This window comes from Stylophora pistillata, chromosome 2 (assembly GCF_964205215.1).
Source record: "Stylophora pistillata chromosome 2, jaStyPist1.2, whole genome shotgun sequence".
NCBI lineage: Eukaryota > Metazoa > Cnidaria > Anthozoa > Scleractinia > Pocilloporidae > Stylophora > Stylophora pistillata.
Window position 1 is genome coordinate 31,711,567 of NC_142520.1, and position 25,248 is coordinate 31,736,814.

General features: G+C 39.2%; 1 protein-coding gene and 1 pseudogene across 2 annotated transcripts; both read left to right on the forward strand.

Moving 5' to 3' along the window:
- The first annotated feature begins 7,097 nt into the window (after positions 1-7,097).
- LOC148738339 (uncharacterized) lies at positions 7,098-7,768 on the forward strand (annotated as a pseudogene).
- A 5,166-nt stretch (positions 7,769-12,934) lies between these two features.
- Positions 12,935-22,905, forward strand: LOC111347545 (uncharacterized). 2 transcript variants are annotated; one of them, XM_088750847.1, is made up of 10 exons: positions 12,935-13,085; positions 13,794-14,056; positions 14,338-14,452; positions 14,925-15,020; positions 15,206-15,307; positions 16,934-17,029; positions 17,223-17,318; positions 19,960-20,067; positions 21,070-21,201; positions 21,641-22,905. In XM_088750847.1, exons 1-10 carry the CDS (start codon positions 13,019-13,021, stop codon positions 22,000-22,002), a joined length of 1,437 nt encoding a protein of 478 aa, XP_088606973.1. In that variant the 5' UTR covers positions 12,935-13,018; the 3' UTR covers positions 22,003-22,905. The 2 variants fall into 2 exon arrangements, with proteins under 2 accessions (XP_088606973.1, XP_088606972.1); XM_088750846.1 differs by having other exon boundaries at positions 14,919-15,020; positions 21,641-22,904.
- The last annotated feature ends 2,343 nt before the right edge of the window (positions 22,906-25,248 follow it).

Below are 25,248 nucleotides of genomic sequence, written 5' to 3' on the forward strand. Positions count from 1 at the left end.
TCACTGTCCAAAATTCATGCTACACAGTCACCTTACTGACTGGAACGACGACTCACGAAAGGTGGTCTCGTTTTTAGTTAGTCAAGACACTTCGAGCTTCCTGATGTTTTTTCTCTCTGTCTGGGACGTTAGTGTTGTCAAACAAAGCTAACACACTGCCGCACCAAGTTGTTTTTTCACTGATCCACATAAACGCCGTGAATAAGTTTTAAAACCTGACAGAAAAGTTGAGTTGAAGCAGTGGGAAAAGCTCATTTGTGCACTGCATCAGAGGCATTCAGTTTACCGTTACAAGGCATCCATTTTTTTCCTTCAAATGTATGATTTTTTGTCTTTTAGATTCAAGAAGACAGCAAAACATGGTTCGTCAATGCGGCGTGCTGCCATTGGGCATATCTGATCACAGTTCAGTTTACGCCACTTTGAAGTTGAAATCCAAAAGACCCCCCCCCCCCCCCCCGAAGATTGTCCGCTCAAGAAACTTCAAGAGATGCAACAATCAAGATTTCAAGAAAGATATCGAACGTATACCTTTTCATGTACTGGACATATTTGAAGACAAAGACGACGTCCTTTGGGGCTGGAATCTTTTCTTCAACGATGTTTGTGATGTCCACGCCTCTTCTAAAGACGTCAAGGTTCGCAGCGTCTGTTCACCATGGATTAACAGCGAAATAAGATTAAAGATGAACAAACGGTTTAAATTATTCAATGTAGCCACTCGCACAAAAGATCCGGTCAAATGGAAGGAATACAAAAGATTACGCAATGAAATTACCACGGACGTGCGTCGGGCGAAAGCTAAACATTTCAAGAACCAACTACTTGAAATGAAAACCTTTGTGGAGTATTGGAATCTTCTTCGCAATGCCACTGCACCAAAACTCAGAAAGGCTATTGGACCCTTGAAGAGGGAAGATGGTTCTCTGGCAGTCGATAGTAAGGAAAGATCAAGTCTGATGAATTATTTCTTTTCTAATATAGGAATTAATCTAACAAGGAGCTTTTCGTTCACAAAAGTCAACGCTGCCACAACATTAAAGTCTGTTCCTACTATCAAAAGACGTTATTTTATCAAAATCTGAAATTGAAAAGCATTTATCAGATCTCAGATGGAATAAAGCTACCGGTCCCGACCAGATTTCTTCCAGAACTCTAAAAACTGCCGGGATTGCGTTGATTCATCCATTATACCATATTTATTGTGAAAGTCTAAGATCTGGCTACGTGTTTGAACAATGGAAAGTGGCTAGGCTGAGCCCTATCCACAAAAAGGACGATGAGAGCGACCTGGGCAACTATCGGCCAATTTCTATTCTCAGTATACCCAGCAAGATCCTTGAATCAGCGGTCTCTCAAAGAATCGTCAACCATACATTCTACGAGCACAGTTTAGTCACTGAAAACCAATGGGCTTATAGGAAAGGCTTTTCTCCTGAATTAATGCTTATAAAATTAACAGAACAATGGAGACAAGCAGTTGATAACAGTAAAGTTGTCGGCGTGGTTTTTGTTGACTTTCAAAAGGCCTTTGATTGTGTATCGCATAAAATATTGCTGAATAAACTCGAGATTGACTTTGGAATCAAGGGCAACCTGGCTGCTTGGCTTCACAGCTACTTAAAGGGGAGACGGCAGTTCACATTCATTAACGGCGCAGCCTCTGATTTTGCTCGCGTTAATACAGGCGTTCCTCAGGGATCAGTCCTCGGTCCAACCTTGTTTGCACTTTACACAAATGATCTACCTGATAATATAACAAATGCAACTGTTTTTATGTATGCTGATCATACCACCCTGTTCTGTATCGGACACACCTTAGACATTGTTATTGCCAAACTGAATGCTGCTCTCAAGGAACTAGAGCTATGGTGCTTAAGAAATCAACTATTGCCTCACCCCAAGAAATGCGAAGGTATGTTAATTCATCGAGGAAACTTCACCGGTCCACTACAGTCATTAATACTGATGAATCATTGTATAAGATGGGTTAAACACACCAGGCTGCTTGGAGTCTACATTGATAATAGACTTAACTGGGACTACCATGTCAAAGCATTAAAGATCAGCTTTGCAAATAAGCTTAACATGCTGAAGCGCAGCTTGTTTTTACCAAGACCCATGCTACTGGACTTATACTTCAAAGTAATCTTCCCATCAATTATATATGGTATCACTGTCTGGGGCGGCCTTACTAAAAAGGAGGGCCTAATTGCATTAGAGTCTTTACACTGTAGAGCGGCAAAACTAATTTTTAACTGCCATGGGATATGCCTAAGTCTGAAGTACTAAGCAAGGCTCAATGGTCTTCCATTGAAACCACATATAAAGTTAATTTGGCTAAACTGATGTTCAAAATAGATAAGAATACTTTACCTATATCCATCTTAGATACCACCGAAGAAGTTGACGTGAATACTAAGAAAAATCTAAGAAGTAATGCCAACATAAAAGTACCAAAATTCAATACATATTACATGAAAAACAGTTTTTCCAGAAGAGGACCTATCGTTTTTAACACACTTCTCCAAGAATCAAATTTAAGAAATATAACCATGAAGCAGCTCTCCTCGTTAGCCTACAAATCAAAGGCACTTTTAAATTTGAACTTTAATTCTATTTCTCCACAGACAGTGAACTTTAAGGATCCCAATTTTAAATATTTTTAGATCTTCTAATTTTGATAGGCTACTTTAATTATTTTATTTTACTACATTTCCTTTTATTCCATTTTACGCAAGACCCAACAAGCGTGTAGTCGCTTTAACAATTATCGTGTTTAAATAAAGTCTTTGCATTGTATTGTATTGTACAGACGGGAAACTACGTTTAGAAATTTGCGAAAAGTTTTAGAAGAAGGGACCGCTAAGTAGGAAAGAAGGATTTACATCTCTGGATTTACATTGAAGTACCACTCATTACAGACCATCAGAATCACTTTGTTGGCGAGGTAACTTAGTGTTCAACACGAATTAATGCAACGGTCAAAAAAGTACGCGGCGGGCAAGCCGGTCAAAGTGTGACACAAAGGTGCTTGTAAATTTTTCACCGTGATTTTGTTTTCCTTGCTGTTTCTAAAATACAATTTCAAACATTGACACTGTACAAAAAAATGGCAAAGGAGTAAATGACGTATAGGTATGCATTACTAGGGCGTTCCCACTTGAAATAGCGAGCATTTTCACAGTCCGAGTTTAATATTTCTATAGGTCGCTGGAATATCTCAACCCCTCGAGATGAGAATATCATCAAGAGGATTCACGAGCTCGTTGCGGAGGGAGTTAAGGGAATATATGAAATGAGACGGCATTTGAAAATCTTTGTGAAAGAGGTATTGTTTCGAGATGATCTGCAACCACAAGACACAAACCGACGATACTTCCCTAGGACATCTGACCTGCACATGTATCGAGCCACGGTTAAAAACCGCACGTCAAGAATTGACCAAGCAAATGTCCACAGGAAGACAGGTGAGTGGAGAAAAGTTTACAACGCTGATTCCTTTTTCTTTCGTCCCCACTCAGAACAAGTAAACACGCCTATGGAGGTTCCAGACTGGTCTGAGAATGAAAAAGAAGAAGGTGATCACTGCAAAATGAAGCATTAGGGTTCTTATTTATAGCGTTTTTTTTATGGTATATCTGTGATCTTTCCCACCTTTGACATCCCTTGATTTTACCATACCGCTTTCTTTTTGTTGTTGTTGTTGTTATAGATGAATTGGATGAGGAAGTATGTCTCACTCAAGAGGGGGGAGAACAAGAGTGGGTGATCAACTCAAAGAGGAAATGGCAATGCCAAAAATGTAAAGATCACAGAATATTAAGACTTCAAAACAGTTTGGTTTAAATATCAAGAAATGAATGTTACGAGTAGCGGCCAGTTATAGTTAGAGTTTTATCAAGTTCATTACACTATTAAATTTTGAGTTACCTTGTTTTGAGAGAAGGAAATTGAGGAGTTCTAATATAGTTATCATTATAGCAGGACCACATGGCAAAATTTGCTTAGAGAGAATTTTGGAGGAGAGGGGGAAGACTTGTGACAAGCTGGCTGACATATACATGAACTTTACCAAATGGATTAAGTATTTGGATCAGCTATGGCTCGAATTAAACTTTGCTTTAGCCTCAAGTTTAATTCTTTGTGTTTTCCTTTACCTGTGTTTATTTTTTGAGTTATGTTACACAAACGAATATTAGAATAAAAGAATATCAGGAGCCTGGCATAAGCAAGATATCAAAGTTAATTTGGGTAACAAAGTTAATTTGATCTTCCAATGTTATTTAATTTTAACCACTACTAAAATTTGCCGTTTAAATTTATCCCCTCCGTTGTTTCGGATGTTATGTGCAAAAAAAACAAACAAACAAACAAACAAACAAACAAAAAACATTCAGCAACAACTGTCCCATGTTGTGGTCAATTATCACAAAATACATGGTATGTTATGATTTGGTTTACCAAAGTGGCAAAGGCCTTTCACTGTCTATCCATAAATTTAAAAGGGGAAATAATTTGTAAAATGTAAGCTATTCTACATCTTGACATGTATAATTAATCATCCATGTGAAATAGGTTACTTGAAATAAATGTGAAAGATTTGTATGATATTCAGATCCTTGATAACAATTACTGATCTGCTGATTTGTAGTATTTAAAGGTAATGATTTTAGAGGAAGTAGAGGAGGAAATTTCTGGATATGGAATTTTGTTGCAAATATCTGTTAAATCAGTTAAAAACTCTCTCTTATCATATTTTAAGAGTACATGATTGCCACACTAAACCCTTTTGTATTCTACGTTGAGCACCATGTGATGATTATGGTTTCAATAATAAAAGGTGCTGACTTAAGAACTTTGCAAAAATATCCATGTACAAAGAAATAAATTGTGGTTATTTGCTCGAGTCAGGTCAAACCATTCCTCTCTAATGGAAGTAACAGAAATTTTCATGATGGTTTTGGTGGATGGAGAGAGAAACATCCACCAAAACCCCTTTAATTTAATTTTTTGTCTTATGATTTCATTATGAACGTTTGGTCAGCAGTTGTGCATTATAAGAAATAATAGGGAGCTTCAGCAACCACGACGACGAACGGAGGACGACGACCGGAAGTAGAATGAACGTCACTGCGCATGCGCGAACCAAGAATTCCGTCGTCGTCTTGTCGTGGACGACTTGAGAAGGACCTGTTTCACGTCATCGTGAACTTTCGAATTTCAAAGCAGTTTTTCTCATCAAGGGGTGCGGGTTTATTGTCAGTTTTTAGACAGTCTATGGCCGGTTGGAGTTTGTATTCGCTTCTTTGTTCTATTTAAACCACCCTGTTCAGTTTTCTAAACAAATAAAATTCGAAAACGCACCAACTCATATTCCTTCCTCCGCACAACAGATGTCAAGTCAAGCGGTGAAAGCGACCACGTAAGGTTTAAATTTATTTGAGTATATTTTATGAAAGAGTGCTGTTTATCATTTTATTTGAATGAAAAGTTTTAAATGGCAGTGTAATACACCTCTGAGCTCGTTCAAAAGCTGTGTATGGAACTGCCGGATTATTGCTACTTAAAAATTTTGCGTGTTGCTGTTCTTCAATCGAGACGCTTTAAACAACAAAGAATTCTTCAGATCGGTGTGTTAACATGAGCTTGAATACCTGTCAGGTTTTCCGAATCTATTTTCAAAATGTTTGATATAGATTTAGCCATAAAAGTTAATCCGACAAAATCACACGGGAAAAAATAGTATTTTTGGGTGAAGGGCGACGACTGCTATCTGTGCCGATCGCTAGCTAGCATTGATTAAATTGACAGACTTACGTCGTTTGCTCGCCAAAGGAAGGAGCATCAAAGGTAGAACATATCAGGCTAAAGCATGTTGAAAATCAGACAAACCTTGTGCAAAATAGGTTTGTTTATATCAGCAACACTTAGAACTGAATTTAAATCTCAAATAACTTGCGTAAAATTTAATATTTTAAACTTTTGCGATGCGTAAATTATTGTAAATAAAGCTAAAGCTTAGTAATTCCTTGGACTGTTGATGTTCAAGAATTGAATAACCTACTCTCGAACTTTCGATATATATGTGCAAATTTGATCCATGAGTGAGAAGAAGAAGGTTTTGGACGTCTATGAACGATGTCATTTCTTAAACTGACGAAGCGAGAATAAACAAGATTTTAGACGTCGTCGTCCTTGAGCAACTTCACTGCTTAAGTTTCATTTTCCCGCTAAAAACGAGGTCCTCGTTCCAGACCCTCCGCGATTACTTGACGTCGTCGTCGTCCCTTTCGTCGTGGTTGCTTAAGCTCCCTAATTAGCCAGAACGTAAACTGCTAAGGTTTCATGAAATATAATTCTTTTGCTTCCTTGAAGATCTAACATTGGCCATAGATAAAATTAAAAAAGTACTGTTCGGATGGTTTTGATCACGTTTTGGTGGATGTCCTCGTCTGACATCCACCAAAACTACCAAATTCTCTGTTTTCAACCACGTGACGAAAATTTGCTACGTCATACGCGGCCGCCATGTTGGGGGATAACTAAGCTTTCAAAATGGCTTCTTCCGAAGGCGTGCCCGATGTGAACCTTCACTATTCGGATTACCTTGCGGGTGTAGAGGGTCCTACGAAGTCAAGGTACCACGAAAAAATAACTGTTTAAGGCTTCGACCGATATGCGTTGAGAAAAAGTGATTTCTCCGAAAACATCGAGCTCCTTCTGGACGTTCAATATCCAGATATTGTGAACTACTTACAAAAACCCAAATGAAGTTGTTGTGTTCGCCAGAGTTAGTCACGGTAGTATATTTTTTTTCTGATGATCTCGAAGAGAAGCAAACAGAGCAAAATAAAGGACTCATTTTTTATCGACCTCGGCTAACAACTCTTGTTTTACTAGGTAATTTGGTTACTACAACTAAGTTGAAATTGTAAATTGGCCACCGTTAAGTGTTAAAAAGCTGACGTTTCGAGCGTTAGCCCTTTGTCAGAGCGATCTAGTCGATCTTGACACGACAGCTGCAAATTCAGAAGACATATCACTCATAGTACTCACATTAGCGAGTGATACGGCATATTTCAAGGACCTAAATTTTTGATTTAGAATTAAGACGTTTTGTGTACTCTCACTTAGTGAATCGCTCACAGAGAGCCCGGGACATCCCACTTTGAACGTGGTTTCTGGCAGAAAAATGTGGAACTGTAATTGCTTCCCATTGCTATTGCATAGCAGGGTTATGTGAAGGGTGGTCTCATGTTGGGGCAGAGCTTTTTGCTGTGGAGGCTGGTGTTAGAATTAGAGATTCTACCACATGCACACAGGAAAAGAACAAATGGCTTCTCTCTAGTCATATGAAAGAAATCCCCATTACCTATAAGTGAGATGGATTTTACCTCTGCCTGAAGGAAGCATGAATTGATGGTGGAGAAACACTGGTTAGTCCTATGGCTACTAGATCTAACCCTGGGATCTGAACAACCAGGACACCTAACCCAACCCCAGAAGAGCGGAAAACTATTTTTAGAAGTATTTATGGCTGTACAGTAAATCCAGCAGTCTTGTCCCTTGTCGCACCTTTAAATGAGCAGTATACTTGTAAAGAAATTGGTAATGTACCCAAGCCCTTGCCCAATAGCTTTTTTTTAGAGAAGAGTGTTTGCAGTTAGATTAACGGTACATAGAGTTGTTGCAGCAGTGTCAACAAATATTGCTTGAGATTACACCTGATGAGTGTGGAGCAATAGAAGCTTCAACTAGAAAGTAGTCACAATATAAAGTTTGGTACCAAATGGCAGGCAGACAGGTCGTATTACTGCTTCCAATCTAGGAACTGCTTGCAAAACAAATACAGCTAAGCCTGCAAAGAGTCTTGTTAAGTCCATTTGCTACCCTGAGGCCCACAAGTTTTCAACTGCGGCCACGAGGTGGGGTTGTGAAAACGAGGGTAGGGCTCACAAAGCTTACCAGTCTGAAAATTTCTGACCATGAGTCTTTGACAATTTCTGACCATGAGTCTTTGACAATTTCTGACCATGAGTCTTTGACAATTTCTGACCATGAGTCTTTGACAATTTCTGACAGTGGTCTCAATATTGATCCAATGTGACCATACTTGAGAGCTTCTCCTGATGGGATTATTAACTGCAAATGCTGTGGGATGGGTGTGTGTGAATAAAATGTCCATATGCAAACAAGGATTCCACAATCCCTGAGGCTGCTGGCCAAACCAACTTTTGTTTAAAGAAAGATGAGTTTGGTAAAGTTCATCTTGACAAAAGTCATGCCTACTACCAAGTTCAGGCCCAGATCTTTATCTGTGAGGTTGAATATTGTAATTTTGTGGTGTGAACAATAGATCGCTTTGTGTAGAAATTCTTGGTCAGGAAGTTTTGGGAAAATGCATGCTCTGTTTCCTCTGATTTCTTAAGCAAGTGCATTTTTCCTGAAATTGTAGGGAAGTAATATACATGCCCAGGGTGTGAAGCTCTAGCCATTCCATCTTCTTCAACATCATCTGGTGATGAAGAAGAAGAAAGGCTGTGGGGCTATTGTCAACAAGATTTGGAGGGCAGCACATTAATTGGCTGTGACAATGATTTGTACGTATGATGCACGATCCTCGCAGTAGATGGCGCTATTTATGCAATAGTGAAAGTCAGACCTAAAAAAAATCAGGCCTGTATGGGATTCGAACCACTGACCACTGCGATACTATTGCAGCGCTCTATCAATTGAGCTAACAAGCCAACTGGGAGCAGGCCGTTAAGTTGATTCGTAATAAACCCGTGAAAGTGATAAATCAGATACAATGAATATATGAAGTTCATATATTTTGAACTGCGGTATTAGATACGTATGATGCACGATCCTCGCAGTAGATGGCGCTATTTATGCAATAGCGATAACTTTGTATTTGATCTAGTTGGCAAACAACAAAGCTGAATAGAAGATATTTTCATCCCCGGACTGTTTTCCGGTAGATGGTACAACGATCAAGAGGTGAAGCAAACAATGTATACTGGTGATGAACATTCTCTTCTTGTTGGAATGGCTCGAGTAAGACAACCCAGGGTGAATTCGAGTAAGGTTTTTTCTATTTTTTGCCGTTCAGTGACAAGGATATTTTTTACCTCCACACACACGTCATTTTACCTGTTATAGCCATGCAAATATCATTGAGCGGTTTGATAGAGAAGCGACCAGTGTCCAAACTTGAATGTAGAGTAAAATAAGTAGAATAATCTAGTGACGTTTCGGGAAAAATATACAACACCAGTGATAAATTTCTCGGCTTCAAACCATTCCAACTTATAGTTTTAAATAAACTGCGTTTTCATGAACGATAAAGTTGGGTTTTAATGGACAATATTACTTTGCCCCCGCTACTTTGAGGTTTCAAGCAATTTTTGATCTGCATAATAATTTCCAATTATTCACCAATGCAAAGTGGAGGTAAACATCCACTACTCTCAAATTTCAAAAAATGAGTTTATTTCTCTCAAGACACCAAAAAACGATCGGAAATTAAACTCATGACGCGCTGTCTGTCTCTTCGTCTGCTCGGAGGTGAATAGTGCTTGCTTAATTACCTCATAATTGGCAAATCAGCGGGTGCGAAAAGCACTATTTAATCATGTGGTTTAAATTAACATCTACATTTCTAATTAAAAATATAAAATGGGACATACCACTGACTCAAATGAATCCCAAAATAGACTTCTTGATAGTGTCTAAGTTCCAAAGTACATGCAAACATTGTTCCAAGAATACTTCGATGGATACTCGACAAAGGACGAAGACAAGACCATCTAAAATATACCAGGTTGGAGGCTTGTGGACAATGTTGCGAGGAATTACAAACTACTATAACTTTGCCCAAAGCCATGGCGATATCGATATGCCAAGGAAACTGGAACTGTAACAAAGTGGGGACAGTTTTCATTTTGTCGTGGAGGACGATTTCTAGCAGACCTCGGGTATAAGAACCAAAGCAGATTTGGCATGGCTACAAATTTACGAAACAACTATTGGCTTGACAATAGCTGTTGACAATTATTGTAGATATTTATATGAATATCATTTAAAAATATTGTAGATAGGAATTTTTTTGTGTGTCCCTAATTAGCTTGGTAGCTAAATCTCTTGACACATCAATAAAGTATTCACTCACTCACACACACTCACAAGAAAACTAGAGTTGTCCTCGAGGAGATTTCCGCATTCAATTCATTTATGAATATTTTAGGTGTTGCCACATACCTCTACGAGGTTGAGGTAGCTGGTCTACATAAGAACTGATCTTCTTTCCCTTGATTGGGCGGAAACAACCTCACATTAGTTTTATATGATATGCTTCTTTCTTTATATTGTATTCTTTTTTCTAATTCTGGAAGAGAAAGCTTCAGGCTTTACAACTATCAGTCTCGATGTTTCAACTGAAGTCCTTACTGATTGGGTCGAGATTTTCCAATTGGTATTTTATGTGTTTTCCGTAGTAACGTACCTACTTACGACAAAGTAAAGTTTCTTCAACGCCGGGAAAACTGCAAGTAAACATTTACGCAAGTGTAAGTTTCCAGGAAGCCATCACATGGCAAGAAGCAGAAAATGCCACACTTGGAATCCTGATATCCATAGTCTATACAAAACTCTTGCGAATCATTCGCCATAAAAATCCAAAGCTTTCAAGGTATCTGCAGAATCATTGTCATTTGTAGTGTTTTATTAATTTTCTTTGTGGCATTTTTGCACTGCGGTGTCTTGATGTTTGGCTCTGTATCTGAGCGCTCTTCTTCGGTACTAAAAGGAGTTTATTTCCAACTAGACCTCACTTTTGGGCAGACCAAAGCTCGACCAATCGATGAACTAACAGAGACTATCTGCATATATGCCAAAATATATTAAGATAATGTTGGCAAGACTACTGATTATAGCTTTAAAGGAGAAGAGAAACAGAAATGAAAGCAACACCAGGAGACAATTATTCTTTAGATGAATCGAACGGAGAAAAACAACTAGACGACCTAGAAATTTCTTCATTTATTAAAGAAAAAAGAAACAGCAACACGACTATGACGCGCTTTGCATTTTTCTATCACGCACTCCCCGTAAATAAATATCCGCGAAATTCGCCCGCACTGAAATAACAGTTTGACGTGTTGGATGATAAATAACTTATTAGACGTTTTGTTGTGTAGTATCCTGAGTATTTTTACTCGTTATTTGTATTTTGACTCGCCCTACGGACTCGTCAAAATACGGTACAACTCGTAAAAATACTCAGCGATACTACACAACAAAACGTCTAATAAGATATATCTATTAAAGACAGCAGAGGCTCATAGCTAATAGGTCTAATAGTTTGAGAGAGAAAAATAAGAAAGGGTATAAGGAAATAAGAGACTTCCTCGAAAATTAAGGTGAAAGACAGATGCACTGTATTGTAGACTATAGCATGAAGCATCTCGCTGACAAAAAGAAGTGCTGTAATTGTGGAAAAAGGGAAAAGAAGAAAAGAACAAACATTCACACATTCTCCTTACAGGGATGTGTAAATGCAGAGTTTGACTAGGAGACGACAGGGGGAATTAAAAAACGCGTCCGTAGATAGAACTGTCCTCTTATATCACTTTCCTCTTACGAGAGTGTCCGTTAGCTGAGAGTTGACTGTGTTTAATACCGTGAATTTCTAAGTTTTATGAAGTGAAAGTTTGCTCTGTACCAAGAAGAAATAGTCTCTTGTCTCGTTGATCTGTTTATAAAGGAAACAATGGTGGTGACTTATATGTCAGTAAAAAGCGATCGAATATTGTTATGTTTACTACACATTACCTCTTTCAAAAGTGCTTCAAATACGAAATATGTTTTGTTACCAAGTCAAGAACTAAAATAACTATAGCAACATCTATTAACGGCAACTTTTACATATCGTAAGCTTGATGAATTGGGCGATAATTTTTTTTCTAAGCTATTCACTTCACAGCATTGGAAAGAGCAGCCCTTTTGTTACATTAGCCAACTAATATCGAAAATAGTTGAATAACATCAGTCGACGGCGATCTGAGTGAATTATTCCTGATTGGGTATATAATATGATGAAAAAGTATCAATTCAACAGATTTAAAACAAACTTTATCTTTCAAATTGTCATTCTTACTCCCCACCACTTTATTCTTGTTTTTCACGTTACCATGTTCCCATACATAGCGTAGCCTCATTTCTCATTACATAAACCACACACAACCCCAAATTCCTCTATTGTTTCCGACGATGGACGAACACTCAAAACGTCAGCTTTAAAAACTCTCTGCGGAAGCTAATTTGCATTTTCAACTTAGTTGATTACACCAAATCATCTTGAAACTCACCACATGACCTATTTCATCCTAGATCATTGAGAACGGACTTTTCATTTATATTGCCTTCGGAACCACCTGCTGTAAAAAAATAACTGTATGCATTCATCCTGTAGCCTTTATTTGCCACACACTATTTAACTATAACGGACGTCAAAATAACTTCCCCCAGATGGGAAATCTAACACTGAGAAAATTTTGATGAAAAAACGCCAATAACTTCAGTTCCTCACGAAGTGATGTAATTTTATCCACCTGTTTTTATAAACTATATGCATATATTCTGCAGCCTTTATTCGAACTTGAACTTCTCTTTTTAAAAATTAAAGAAGTTTTGTGAGCTGTTGCCAGGCAACAGGAGATAGCTGGGAGGAATACCCTTTGAAACCAAAGAAACGCCACAGACTATTTAACTACAATGGGCGTTAAAACAACTTTCTCCTGACGGAAAACCTAACACTGATACAATTCTGTTGAAAAACCAGTAGTGACATAAAAATAATTTTTGAAGGGAAATTTCATTCTTATTTGTCAAAACTCGTCATTGGCTAATTTTCAGTCGGCTGTATGACGTATGACATCACAATAGCCAACTAAAACAGGCGGCTATCTTAAAGACAGCTTATTGCTGAGGAACATGTGAAGTACCTCAAGTTGCTATGATTTCTTTAGTCTACTTTGTCTTTTTCTTGCTTATTCTTCAGAATGGTTTGGCCTGTTTAGATGGTAAGTTCTTCATAGTTTTTTTCATATAACTTTTACCCTTTTCACACTCTTAGCTTCTTGTATCAATTCACGACTTACCAAAACAACCAAAACACACCTGTCTCAATATCCGAAAGGGAAGCATTTAAGAGTAAATTGTTGTGTTTCTCAATTTATCCTGCCGCACTGTATCACATTATTACACATATTTTTGTAGTCGACATTATTTGAATGTGGGTGACATTCAACAACATTAGTTCCCTTCTCTGAAACCCAAAGATGAGTGTATTCACTTGTATTTTCTCAATAGGAATCTATTTTTGGCAACCGATTTCCGCTTTCTTCAATCTTTCTGAAGAAATCACCATAGAACCGAACGTTTGGCTGCATCCCTTACCTTCCGCTCAGCTTTGCCGACCATACGAAATAAATTGTGTCACAAACCCAAGGTTATAACATATACGTGAAAAATCGCATAATGACTCATACTATCTCTGTTTTTTTGTTCGTTTTATTTTTTCTAAACACTCATATTGGCTGATATGATAGTTTCAAGCTATAGTAGAGTAAGGTCACTTTTCCTACATTACTAGATCATTTAATACCTTTACTTTCTGAATTGTGAAATAGACGTACCTGCAAACCGATGACATAGTGGTGACACATTTATGACATTGTTTTGTTTTAATAATTTTGTTATTTTCCTCCCGACAATCTCAACTATTTCAGGTAATTGTCGTGTATTAGCATTTCCATCTTCGTTATTCTTCGAAGGGGAGCGTCTTGTTAACCACACCATAGCAACCATCATGGTGATTGACAGAGACACGTGTGAGTTTCGTTGTTACTTGGAACACAATTGTGTCAGTATAAACTTCAAAGTACGTCCGAGAGGACCTGAGACAGAAAACTGTGAACTGAACAACTCAACTAGTAAAGAACATGAGAAGGACCTGATCAAGGCAGCAAACTATGTTTACCATGGAACAAATGTAAGAACATTATCTAATGGGAGAAAAAAATTAAGTTAAAAGGCTGTGATCATTATTTTTTACTTCAACAAATGATTATTAAGTATTCATCAGTCATTGACGATAAAGCGGCTTTAAGTAAAAATCAATACTCAAAACTTCTCTACTTGGCAATCCCTTACAAAACGTGAAAAATAATAAAATCGATTTCAGGATAAGAGAGTAAAAAAAACAGAAACAATGAAAAATAAATAACGAAACAATTTTGCTCATAGGTAGTCTTTTCATTTTCCCTCTTTCAGAATGCCTGTGGTAACTCACCGTGCAAGAACGAAGCAACCTGTCAGTCAGGTTTTACTTCTTCACGATATCGCTGCTTATGTCCTCCTGGAATTACTGGCCACAACTGTGAACATGGTAGGAGATTGTATTTCTGCTTTCCATTTTTTTTTTTAGTCATGTGAAACAAAGTTGTTCAAGTACAATGAATGCACTCATCGTAGATGAAACTTGGATGGGGCAGAAGAGAAAGATAAACAAGGCCGGAGACAGGGGTTGGCAAAGGTGACGAGGACGAGGAGGAAGACTGGGAAGGGGAAATCCACGGCTACGGCGATAGGGAATGGAATAGGAAGTAAATGGGGACAGTGGAAATCGATGGCTGTCAAGTAATAAACTAGCAATGTTGATTTTTACATTTATAATTAAAAGAAATTTATTACAGATACTTTATGAATTTTTTCAACTCCTTCCCCTTGGTGAAATCACAAGTCCACTACTTACTATCTCTTTCTCCCATACCTTTCAGTGACTAATTGATGGCTACTAGTAAGAGAGAAAAAGCATAATTTTTGAGGACCTTGGTCATTTGTTTTCCTTTGAGTTATAGATAATTGTGACAGCAATCCATGTCAGAACCAAGGGATCTGTACAGACGGTAAATGCCAATGTCAGCCTGGATTCTCGGGAGAACACTGCGAGATAGGTTAGTTACACATTACTATCATCGGAAGTATTTAGTTCTTCCATCAGCAATTCTTATAGATTCACAAGTCCACCACTTACCTCCTCTTTGTTCCTTCAGTTCCTTTGACTAATTACCTTCCACGAGAGAAGAAGTATAGTGTTCCTAAGAAACTTTCGTCACTTTTTATTTGAATTATTTTTAAGACATAGATAGGTGTAAGAGCAATCCATGTCTGAACCAAGGGACCTGTACAGATGGTAAATGCCAATGTCAGCCTGGATTTTCCGGAGAACACTGTGAGATAGGTTAGTCACACCTTATTATCATCAGAAGTATTTAGTTCTTCCACTAGCTATCCTTTTGAGAGCATGTCCACGAGAAAACCGGGCAGAACCGGGCGGGGAGCGATAAACCTCAAATCACTGATTTGGCTCAAACTTGGCACAATTGTTAGGATCATTAGTTAACAAACGTGCGAAAATAATAGGTCAAAATACTTAATTCCCTGGGAGATACACGATTCCCCTGGGAAAACCCCCATTTCTTGCATTTTTTGCATAATTAACTAGCTAACTTCGCATTGCTGCTGTGACAAACCAAAAATCCATCTGCAAATTCAATTAGCTGGGTTGTGTTCTATATCTATCAGAATTCAAGAAAATTGAATTGTTTTAACTTTTTCATTTTATTTTATCCCTTACCTCTCCCTTAAGTAAAGACAACTTTTTCTGGTTTTGACAAAGTCCAAAACTAAGGATATTTTAAGGTTCAATATTTCTGATGACCAACCACTTCTGATCATTATTCCTATATGGGCAGTGAAAGTTATCACTGGACTTCGAAAACTAGTAATAACATTTGGGGGCAACTGATTTCATAACCCGTGCTGCGTGAAATTTACAGCTACCTCCCCCTTTTTAGTCTGTATCATCAAAATTCCGTACACCACATCTTTGTTTCATTAACTTAGAATTACTTGAAATTTGAAATAAGTTTCCCAGAGGGTATCGTTAAACATGAACGAGGAGATAATCTTTGAATAACGTAAGTTGAGCTCTTTTTGAGAACTTTTTTCGCAGCCATATTTGTATTATTCTAGAGGAAACGCAGCAGTTGACGATGAACATCAAGGGCGCACGTAGTCGAACTTTCTGACAAAAGAAATCTAGGAAGAAACTTGATAGTACATACATGTCTCTGTGGTGCCTCAGATGCATCTTTTGGCTCGATATGATATAAATAGCCATTATGTCAACAATGTATCAGATTCGATTTGCTTCGTTGCCTTGTTGAAATATTAAACGCGGTGAGAGTTCTTGGAAAGATCAATCAAAATGATTGGTCTTTTACGGTGTGATACTTATTGACTTACATGATGTGTGTTGGTGGCAAAAAGATAATTTGTGCCCTAAAAGCTGATATAAATCAAAAGGACAATTCGCCATCTTTGACAAGATCGCGCCTGCAACTTTGTTCAGCAGTCAACTTTGAAATCCATTTGACATGTTGTGTTTCTAGTCTACAAAGTTTAAAATGTAACAAAGACTTACGGCCACCAAAATATTTGACTTGTTATTTGTTAAGCTTGAGATAGTTGCTGGTTCACCGAAAAATGAATAAGCCCGTGATATATTGGTCCTCTCAACACAGGGAAAAAGAAAATGGTTAAAAACCTGAAACGCACAACGAAATCACTTACATACCTTATCCGAGGCTTACTGCTTACATTTGCCAAGTTTGAGCAAAATCGGTGATTTGAGGTTCATCGCCTCCTGCCAAGTTTTCTCGTCGACACGCTCTTAAGATCACATATCCACCACTTACGTTCTCCTTTTTCATTGTATGGCTTTGACTAATTATCTCCCGCGAGAGAAAAAGTATAGTGTTCCTGAGAAACTTCTGTTACTTTTTATTTGAATACTTTGTCATAGATAAGTGTGACAGCAATCCATGTCAGAACCATGGGAGCTGTACAGACGGTTACTGCCAATGTCAGCCTGGATTTTACGGAGAACACTGCGAGATAGGTTAGTTACGTCTTACTATCGTTGGAAGTATTTAGTTCTTCCATCAGCAATTCTTATAAAATCACAAGTCCACCACTTACCGTCTTCTTTTTCCTTGCATTGCAGTTGACTAATTATCTTCCACGGAAGAAAAAGTGTAGTGTTCCTAAGAAACTATCATCACTTTTCGTTTAATTTTTATTTTTTGTCATAGATGAGTGTAACAGCAATCCATGTCAGAACCAAGGGACCTGTAGAGACGGTAAATGCCATTGTCAGCCTAGATATTCAGGAGAATTTTGCGAGACAGGTTGGTTAGACCTTATTACGTTTGTGTCCCTCTGAGCGGCAAAAATACGGCTGCTAGTAGTCGCCTTCTCAGGGCTTACAAACATCTCTATAAGCACTTATTCTCATACAAGGACTGTAATCTCAGCGGATAAGTCACTTTTTAACCTACGTGACAGCGTTCTCGGCCGCCATTTTAATATCGTGGCACGCAAAAGCTTAGAAATTTCAACCTTGATTTATCACAAGACGAAAAACCCTATCAAACTACAAATTTGTTAAAAATATTTATTTCTTTATCTATTTATTATTATTATTCAATCGTTTCCACTGTGATTAAGTAAAACTAAAAAATAACTAAACTAACATCTCAAGGATTAATAATTCCTTATTTTTTAATTTTGTTGTTGTCACGTAAAAACCACTCCAACTGCAAACCGCATCTGTAAAGACAAAGATGATGGAGAGGGTAGCTTTTTCAGGGGTACAAGGCATACGAATGACATGCAACGCAAACTGAAGTATAGACTATAATTACTTTATATAATGATCGTCATTATTTTATATAGCGATTTCCATGTAGAATAAATCGACAAGATTCTTCAAAACTAGAAACAAACAAATCACCTCATCGACAATTTAACTCAAAGCATACAATATATACAAAAACCTAAATGTAACTTTTCCACGGCCATTCTCAATCTTATTCTAGTCTATGGTAATAATTATAATGACACTTAAATAGCTCTTTTACTTTACACTGAACTACATGGTATATAAATACAAACACGTCCATAATTTTTAACTACTTTAATTTTTACTACTGGTGCCTGATTTTTGAACCACGATTTCTTTTTGCACGCTAGAATACTGATTAACCGTCATCGGGTGAGACTTTACATTGTAAAGTTTCAAAGCAAACAAAAAAAACAGGAGAGCAGGCAAAACATAGATCAGGGAAATGATCATTGGCAAAGATGTATACGCATAAGCAAGAGTTCGGAAACGAGAGATTAGATTAAACGCGTTGGAATTTTCAAGTCTCAGTACTTTCATTTAATTCATTTCGAGTGCCTTCTATACATTTATAGTAAAGTTGGAATATAACGCGCGCTGTCACTGGATGGAAGGGGGTGCTCTGTCATGGTACAAAACGCGGTTAACGCGCTCAGTTTGATTGTGCGTAAGCTTACGTACAGTAATTAAAACTCAAACACCGCTAACACTCGCATAGCACATGTAGTTTCGTGTTCAAAAACAAAACAGAACAAAACAGAAATGATAAAAAATTATAACCAAGCTAGTATAACGATTAAAATTCACACAAAAAAATGCAGTGTCAGAGCGACTGCGGTTATTCTAAGGTCCATCGCAGCTAGCTCATCATGGCGATATTCGGTCATCGCAGTGAACAAAGCCTCATAAATTGCATCGTCCGCCCTTTGAGTGAACAACCAAGAGCTTTCTCTGATGTACTTTCCGATGCATTGAGTAGAAAGCCACATTAGTCACACAGCCAAGTTTTAATTGACGGCGCTGTCATTCCGAGCAATCCTCATATTCCTGTGAATTCGGCTGTCGTTCATTCATAAAACGCACTCCTTGAGCAGTTTGTTTTCTAATTTTCATGTGAAAAACACTTGCGTGCTCTTGTGAGCCACAATTGAGATGATTCCTCAGTGTTGCATTGCGCATCCTCTACTGCGCATTATGATCAGGTAATCAGGCGAATACGCGCGCGCACACTCCGAGAACACGGTATTGTTTTTCAGTCAATGGACCAGGCCCCAGGCTACTGGATAAATCTCTACCCGATGGATAGAGCAGTACATTTTGCTCTTACTTATCAACCGGATAGGGATTAATCCTTGGGAATGCGTTATGCGCCCTTTATAAAATTGGGCCCAGGTAAAGAGAATCTTCAACTAGCACCGAGACGGTGACCCATATTTTCATTGCATAAATTTGGTGTAAAAATTATCCCCATTAAATCAGAGAAATGAAGAAAACATTCATTGAAGGGAAAAAAAGATATAGCTCCAAGTGTGCACGAAGCCCGTCACTCGATGATACAACCCTGACAGCAACGACTGGATGAACGTTTTGACTCGATGTCGTTTAAGGTTGCTTAATTTTCCCACAAAATATGTATCAAATTGTTCCATACACTAGAGACTTTCCACCCATCAAGATTTTTTTTTCAAGTGTTACTTTAAAAACCCTTGCTTCCAGCTACTGCAAAAATGTAACGTGAACAGATGAAATGACGCACGTGATAAGTGCCAGGGTATTTTGGCCTATCATATCTCTTAAACAAACCTGGTGACCTATCTTTTTTAGTGTATTTTTCGAAAAAAATTGTTCGACAACTTTTTTTTTCTGAGGAATCAACTTTACGGCATCTTTATCATAAAACTAATAGAGAAGCTTTGATTGTACTCTGTTCTGTTGTAAAGCACCTAGGAAGCGGCTAGAACACTCAAGGAGTGGAGAAAAACACTCGAATACGTGTCTTGTTTCTCCCCAAACTTCTTTCGTGGTCTAGCCGCTTCCTGCGCGTTCTACAACAGAACAGAGCACAGTCAAGGTCTCTCTATTGGTAACGTGGGGCAATACTCTGATCAGATCGGCTTTTTGGTCCAATATAGTTACTTTTGTATTAGTTATAGCCGATCTGTGCAGTGGCAGCAATCCCTGTCAGAATAACGGCAACTGTGTTGAGGGTAAATGCGAATGCCTTCCTGGATTTTCTGGAGAAAACTGCGAAGAAGGTAAGTCTAAAAATAAAAATTATCAGCTTAAATTGTTGTTAATCGTGCCTTGTAGGGTATCACGTTATGTGCAAGTGCTCATTCTTAGAAAAAAATCATCGATCACACTTCGGTGAACAAAGAAATTATCGACATTAACAAGGAACATTTTCATTTACTTCGAAGTAGAGATTAAAAACAGTATATCATGAATTGTCGTGTTTCAGCTTAGTGTGGCACAAGTGACAACCAAGTTGTTTGGCAGTTAGGTGCACTTACTAGTATATTAGGAATAGTATATTGACGGAAGGGTATTTTAAATTTCTATCCTTTTTTAGTGTCATGTAGTTCCTTGATCGTGTCTCAAATGTAAGAGCTAATGCTTAAAAATGGATGCTCAAAGCTTTGAATTCTGCGGTCCGGTGCCCACAACTGAGCAACAAACCAGATTTACGGGTTGTGGAAAAGCATCCAAAGATTAACACTGGTAGTAACCCACTTACTTTCTGTCCAATTTTTATTGAAGCACTAGACTGCTGCCTAGCTTTAATAACCCACGCAGTATGTTGGGCTTTAATAATCCACGCAGTATGTTGGGAGAACACAAGAAAAATTGTAAATAGCAAACCAAAGGCGAGTGTGTGCAAATTTTTTAAGGGCGGTCTATTGCTTTTCTAGAACAAACTTAAAATTTTTCAATATTCTATGGATCTATACCAGCGTAATAAACGATATGTTTTTGACCAGTCAGGGTGCTAAGGGTATAATAAATATATGAAGAAATGAATAAATACATCTATGACATGTATATCAAATTTTTTCCAACTAGAATTGCTTTTAACCCTCTCTTGGTACCCACAATTGTCAGCGCCGATATTCGTTTCTTTGTGTGGTTGGACCATCCGGCTCATGTTACTCCTGGGTTTAAACCATGTACTTATTTGTTGAGTGGTTGCTTTTGTTTTTGCTTAAACACCGACAGCAAATTTTTTGTTTTGACAATTTTGTTTAAATATTTTTCAGACATCGACGAGTGTACCAGCGGTGTACACAATTGCAACAGTTCAGCATCATGTAACAACACTGTTGGATCCTACACGTGTTCGTGTGACAACCATTTAACTGGAGATGGGACAATTTGCAATCTGGCAGCGGGTTAGTTGATTGCGTTTCCCTTTATCCGATAGTTACCAGGCCTCCCTGCATTACTGTGTATAGAACCCACAAACTCCTTATGAATAGAGGGGGTACGTTTTTAAAGAAGTTGTAGTGGTTTTATCAACTGAGTTAATAATGTAAATCGGCCACTGTTAAGGGTTTCTAAGCTGATGTTTCGAACGTTAGCCCTTTGTCAGAGCGAATAGGGACTGGTGCTCTCGGAATAAGCGGCCTTGTAGTCTTCCTGTTTCGCTAAAGTGCAACTTTTTACAAGAAGTACAATTCGTGCATTAGGTGTCATTGGCGGAGTTGCACGTGACATGGTCAGTTATACTCCTTACATGTACATTTAGGATGGAAAGAGTTTTAGATAATTATTGAGTGGCAGACTGGACTGGGCTTGGCTTAACTTGTTTTGTTTCTTTCCAACACACAGAGTGTCAAAACTACACTAGACTGACACATAGAGGCAGGAGGATAACATACCACTCGTATAACAAAAAGGTGTATTGTGACAGAGGACTTTCTGGATGGTATCGTTTTAGTGGGGAAGCAGGCACAAAAATGCCTTCCTCGTGTCCATTCACTTGGAGGTGTGGCACTCTTGCAACGGGGTGGTTGAATGGTGAACATCCTGCAGTGGCTGATGGACAGGTCACTAGGCGAGCCTGCTTTCACTGGTGGCGGGGCTGCTGTTCGTGGTCAAGGCTAATCAAAGTTAGAGACTGCAGCGCTTATTACGTTTATTACTTACCCAGCGTACCCTTCTGCTACCTCCGTTACTGCAGCACTGACTAAACCAACAGGAAAACAAAACATCTTAGAGAGAGAAAAATAATATACTTCTGCAATTAAAATGTTCGAAAGGGTAAAATGAGCGATCTAAATAGTTATCCTCTCTCCAATGTATCCGACCAGAATTGAAATTATAGTCATTCAAATAATTTGATGACCCCAAAAAGCCGGCCTTTGATAATCACAAACTCACAAGGTCGGTCTATCCCACCCCAACAGAAATAAAAACGTGAACTGAACGAAGGCTCTGATAATAGCCCAAAACATCTCCAAAATAGTTTTAAGCCACTTGAATAATGTGAGGTAGCTAGTATTTACGGTACTAGTCCTGGGGTGTTTTGCAATTGACATTTTCCAAAAGTGGTTTGAAAACTTTGCGGAGGTCATGATACATTTCGACGAAATAGTGCTTTACTGCGAAGGATCGTGCACATATACGCAAATTATAGTCTTAATACTGCATATTGCAATGGAAGTATTAACGATGGGTATCAAAAATGACTCCACTACAATTTTTTCAGCACTTTAAGGTACTTTTTTGTAAATTTGTTTTTGTTTTGCATGGCTTATTGGTGAAGAAAACAGGCATTAGGAAGGATTGGTCAAAACGGCAGCTTTGAAGCTCATGAAATCTGAAGAAGAAGAACACTTCCCCTGACGTCACCCCCTGTAGTACACAGCAGTTAAAATGAAATCGGTTTTATTCACGTACCTAAGAGAACTCACTAAATAATTAAACACACGCTGTATATATATGCAGGTCTCGAGGGTATTACATCACACCATCACGCATCACATTGCATCGCGCATATTACATGCTCGTTGGCATTCTATACACTACATTCCCTCCTTTCCTAAATGTTCAACATACAAATCGAAGCCTTTAAATCAAACCAGTCGCTCGATAAAGGGACAAGAAGCTCAAGATATTCAGTTCATATCATATTCAGTTCATATTCAGTTTATATGGCTTTATAACGATCGGGCGGTCTTACAGTCCGGGTCGACCTCCGAACAGGCCTTCCCACTCCGGTATTCTCATTGTCTGGGAAATGCCTAGGTTGTTCTTGAGAATCTTCAGACGTTCCAGGAATCTCTTTTGGCATCGGTACGACTGTCGTCTCTGACATTTTGCTTGCCCCTGGGTCATCCACCCGTACTGCAGAACCTGCCTGTACCACTTGGTCTTCCTTGCCATTGGATAAATCTCCTTTCTCGTTATACTTCTTTACAAACACAGTGTTTCTTTGCAGTTCAATGCCAGTCTCGTTCCTAAGCGTTACCTCTGACCTCGTCTTATGAACAACCTTAAAGGGATCAGGGTTAAAGTTGGTAGACCGGGTCAATGCAGTGAGTGGAAAAGTGGATGGAAAGAAGAATCCCAGAAAATTGAAGACGTTTTTTTTTTAGTTACGGACGGAAAGGACACTTTAGTCAGGATTGGAGGTGACCGGCGCGAGGTCAGACTTGCGGGAAGTGCGGTACGATAGGCCATTTCAAAGTCAAATGCCCCCAACTCCATCAGCGAGGCGGCGCCCAGTCGGGATCCAAAGGAACGAGGAATAGCAGAGGTGGACATGGTCGGGGTGGCAGAGGTGCTGGTGGATTTGGTCGGGGTGGACGTGGACGCGGAAGACTAGGGCAAGAGGCAAATCTAGTGACTCGAGGACCTGCCCCCGAGAAGAAGACAAAAAAGATTCTGCAACGCCAGGTCGTCAGTCAAGACCCGATTATGCCTTTTCAGTGGATGACCACAGGGAAGAAAGAAGTGGTCATCGGTGGTGTGTACGTACCAGATGTTCTATTGATTCGGAAGCTTCATCTAATGTTATGGGACAGCGGACCTGGGAATTACTAAAGCAGAAGGGGATCAAGTGTGAATCTCGGAAGTCTGCGAAAGAAATTTTTGCTTATGGTGGCGTAGAACCTTTATCGATCCTAGGAACTTTTACAGCAGATGTCACGCAAGCTGGATGTGGGTTTAAAGACGGAAGTAAGGCTGACTTCATAGGGGTTGAAGGCGATGGTCGTACGCTGTTGGGTCGCGAAACTGCCGAGGTGCTGAACCTGCTACGTGTTGGTCCTTTTCAGGCAAACAGTGTTGACGGAGGACGACCAGACGGCAGTGTTAGAGAAAAATACAAGGAGTTATTTAGTGGTGTTGGTCTTTTGAAGGGTTACGAACTGCATGTTGATGAGTCAGTGAAGCCTGTAGCGGAGCATGTACGCAGGATTCCTTTTGGGCTGCGAGAGAAGGTTGATGTAAAGCTTGGTGAACTTTTAAGGCTGAACATCATAGAGGAAGTGCCGGGAGGGCCGTCAGGATGGTTATCGCCATTGGTGGTTGTTCTCAAAGGTGACGGTGACGCGAGGGTCTGTGTTGACATTTGAATGAAGCAATCGTCAGGGAGCGGCATCCAATTCCAACCGTCGAGGAGCTGTTACATGACTTGAATGAAAGTGCCATGTTTAGCAAGATTGATCTCAAGTGAGGTTTTCACCAGATCCTGCTCAGCGAGGAAAGTCGCCACATCACTACTTTCAACACGCACCGAGGGCTGTATCGGTACAAGCGGTTGATGTTTGGGGTGACATCGGCACCAGAAAATTATCAGCAAATCATCAGAGACGTGTTAAGGAGTTGTGCTGGGGTTGCCAACATTTCGGACGATCTTATTGTTCATGGAGGTGACGTGGAGGAACACGACAAGCGTCTTTTTGCTGTGTTAGATAGGCTGAGTGAAGTGGGGTTGACGGTGAACGGAGACAAGTGCCAGTTTAGGTTGTCGAAGCTTACGTTCTTTGGCCATGAGTTTACTTGTGACGGTATAAATCCATGCGAAGGCAGGCATGTGGAGAGTTGTCTCGTACGCATCAAGGAGCTTAAGTGACGTCGAACGGCGCTACAGCCAAACGGAGAAGGAAGCGCTGGCCTTGGTTTGGGCATGTGAACGGTTTAACATGTATGTTTCTGGACAGGACTTCGAGTTGGAGACCGACCACAAGCCCCTGGAGCGTATCTACTCCAGTACTTCGAGACCTTGCGCCAGGATAGAGAGATGGGTCTTAAGGCAACAAGGGTACAATTTAAAAGTAGTGTACCGCCCAGGAAAGACTAATATAGCAGACGCGTTGTCCCACTTGAACTCAGATCACGTGGGCCATGGAGAGGAGTATGACTATGTTAGAGCAATTGTTGAGGACTGTGTACCCGTTGCTCTATCGATCACCTAGAGAGATTGAGGAAGC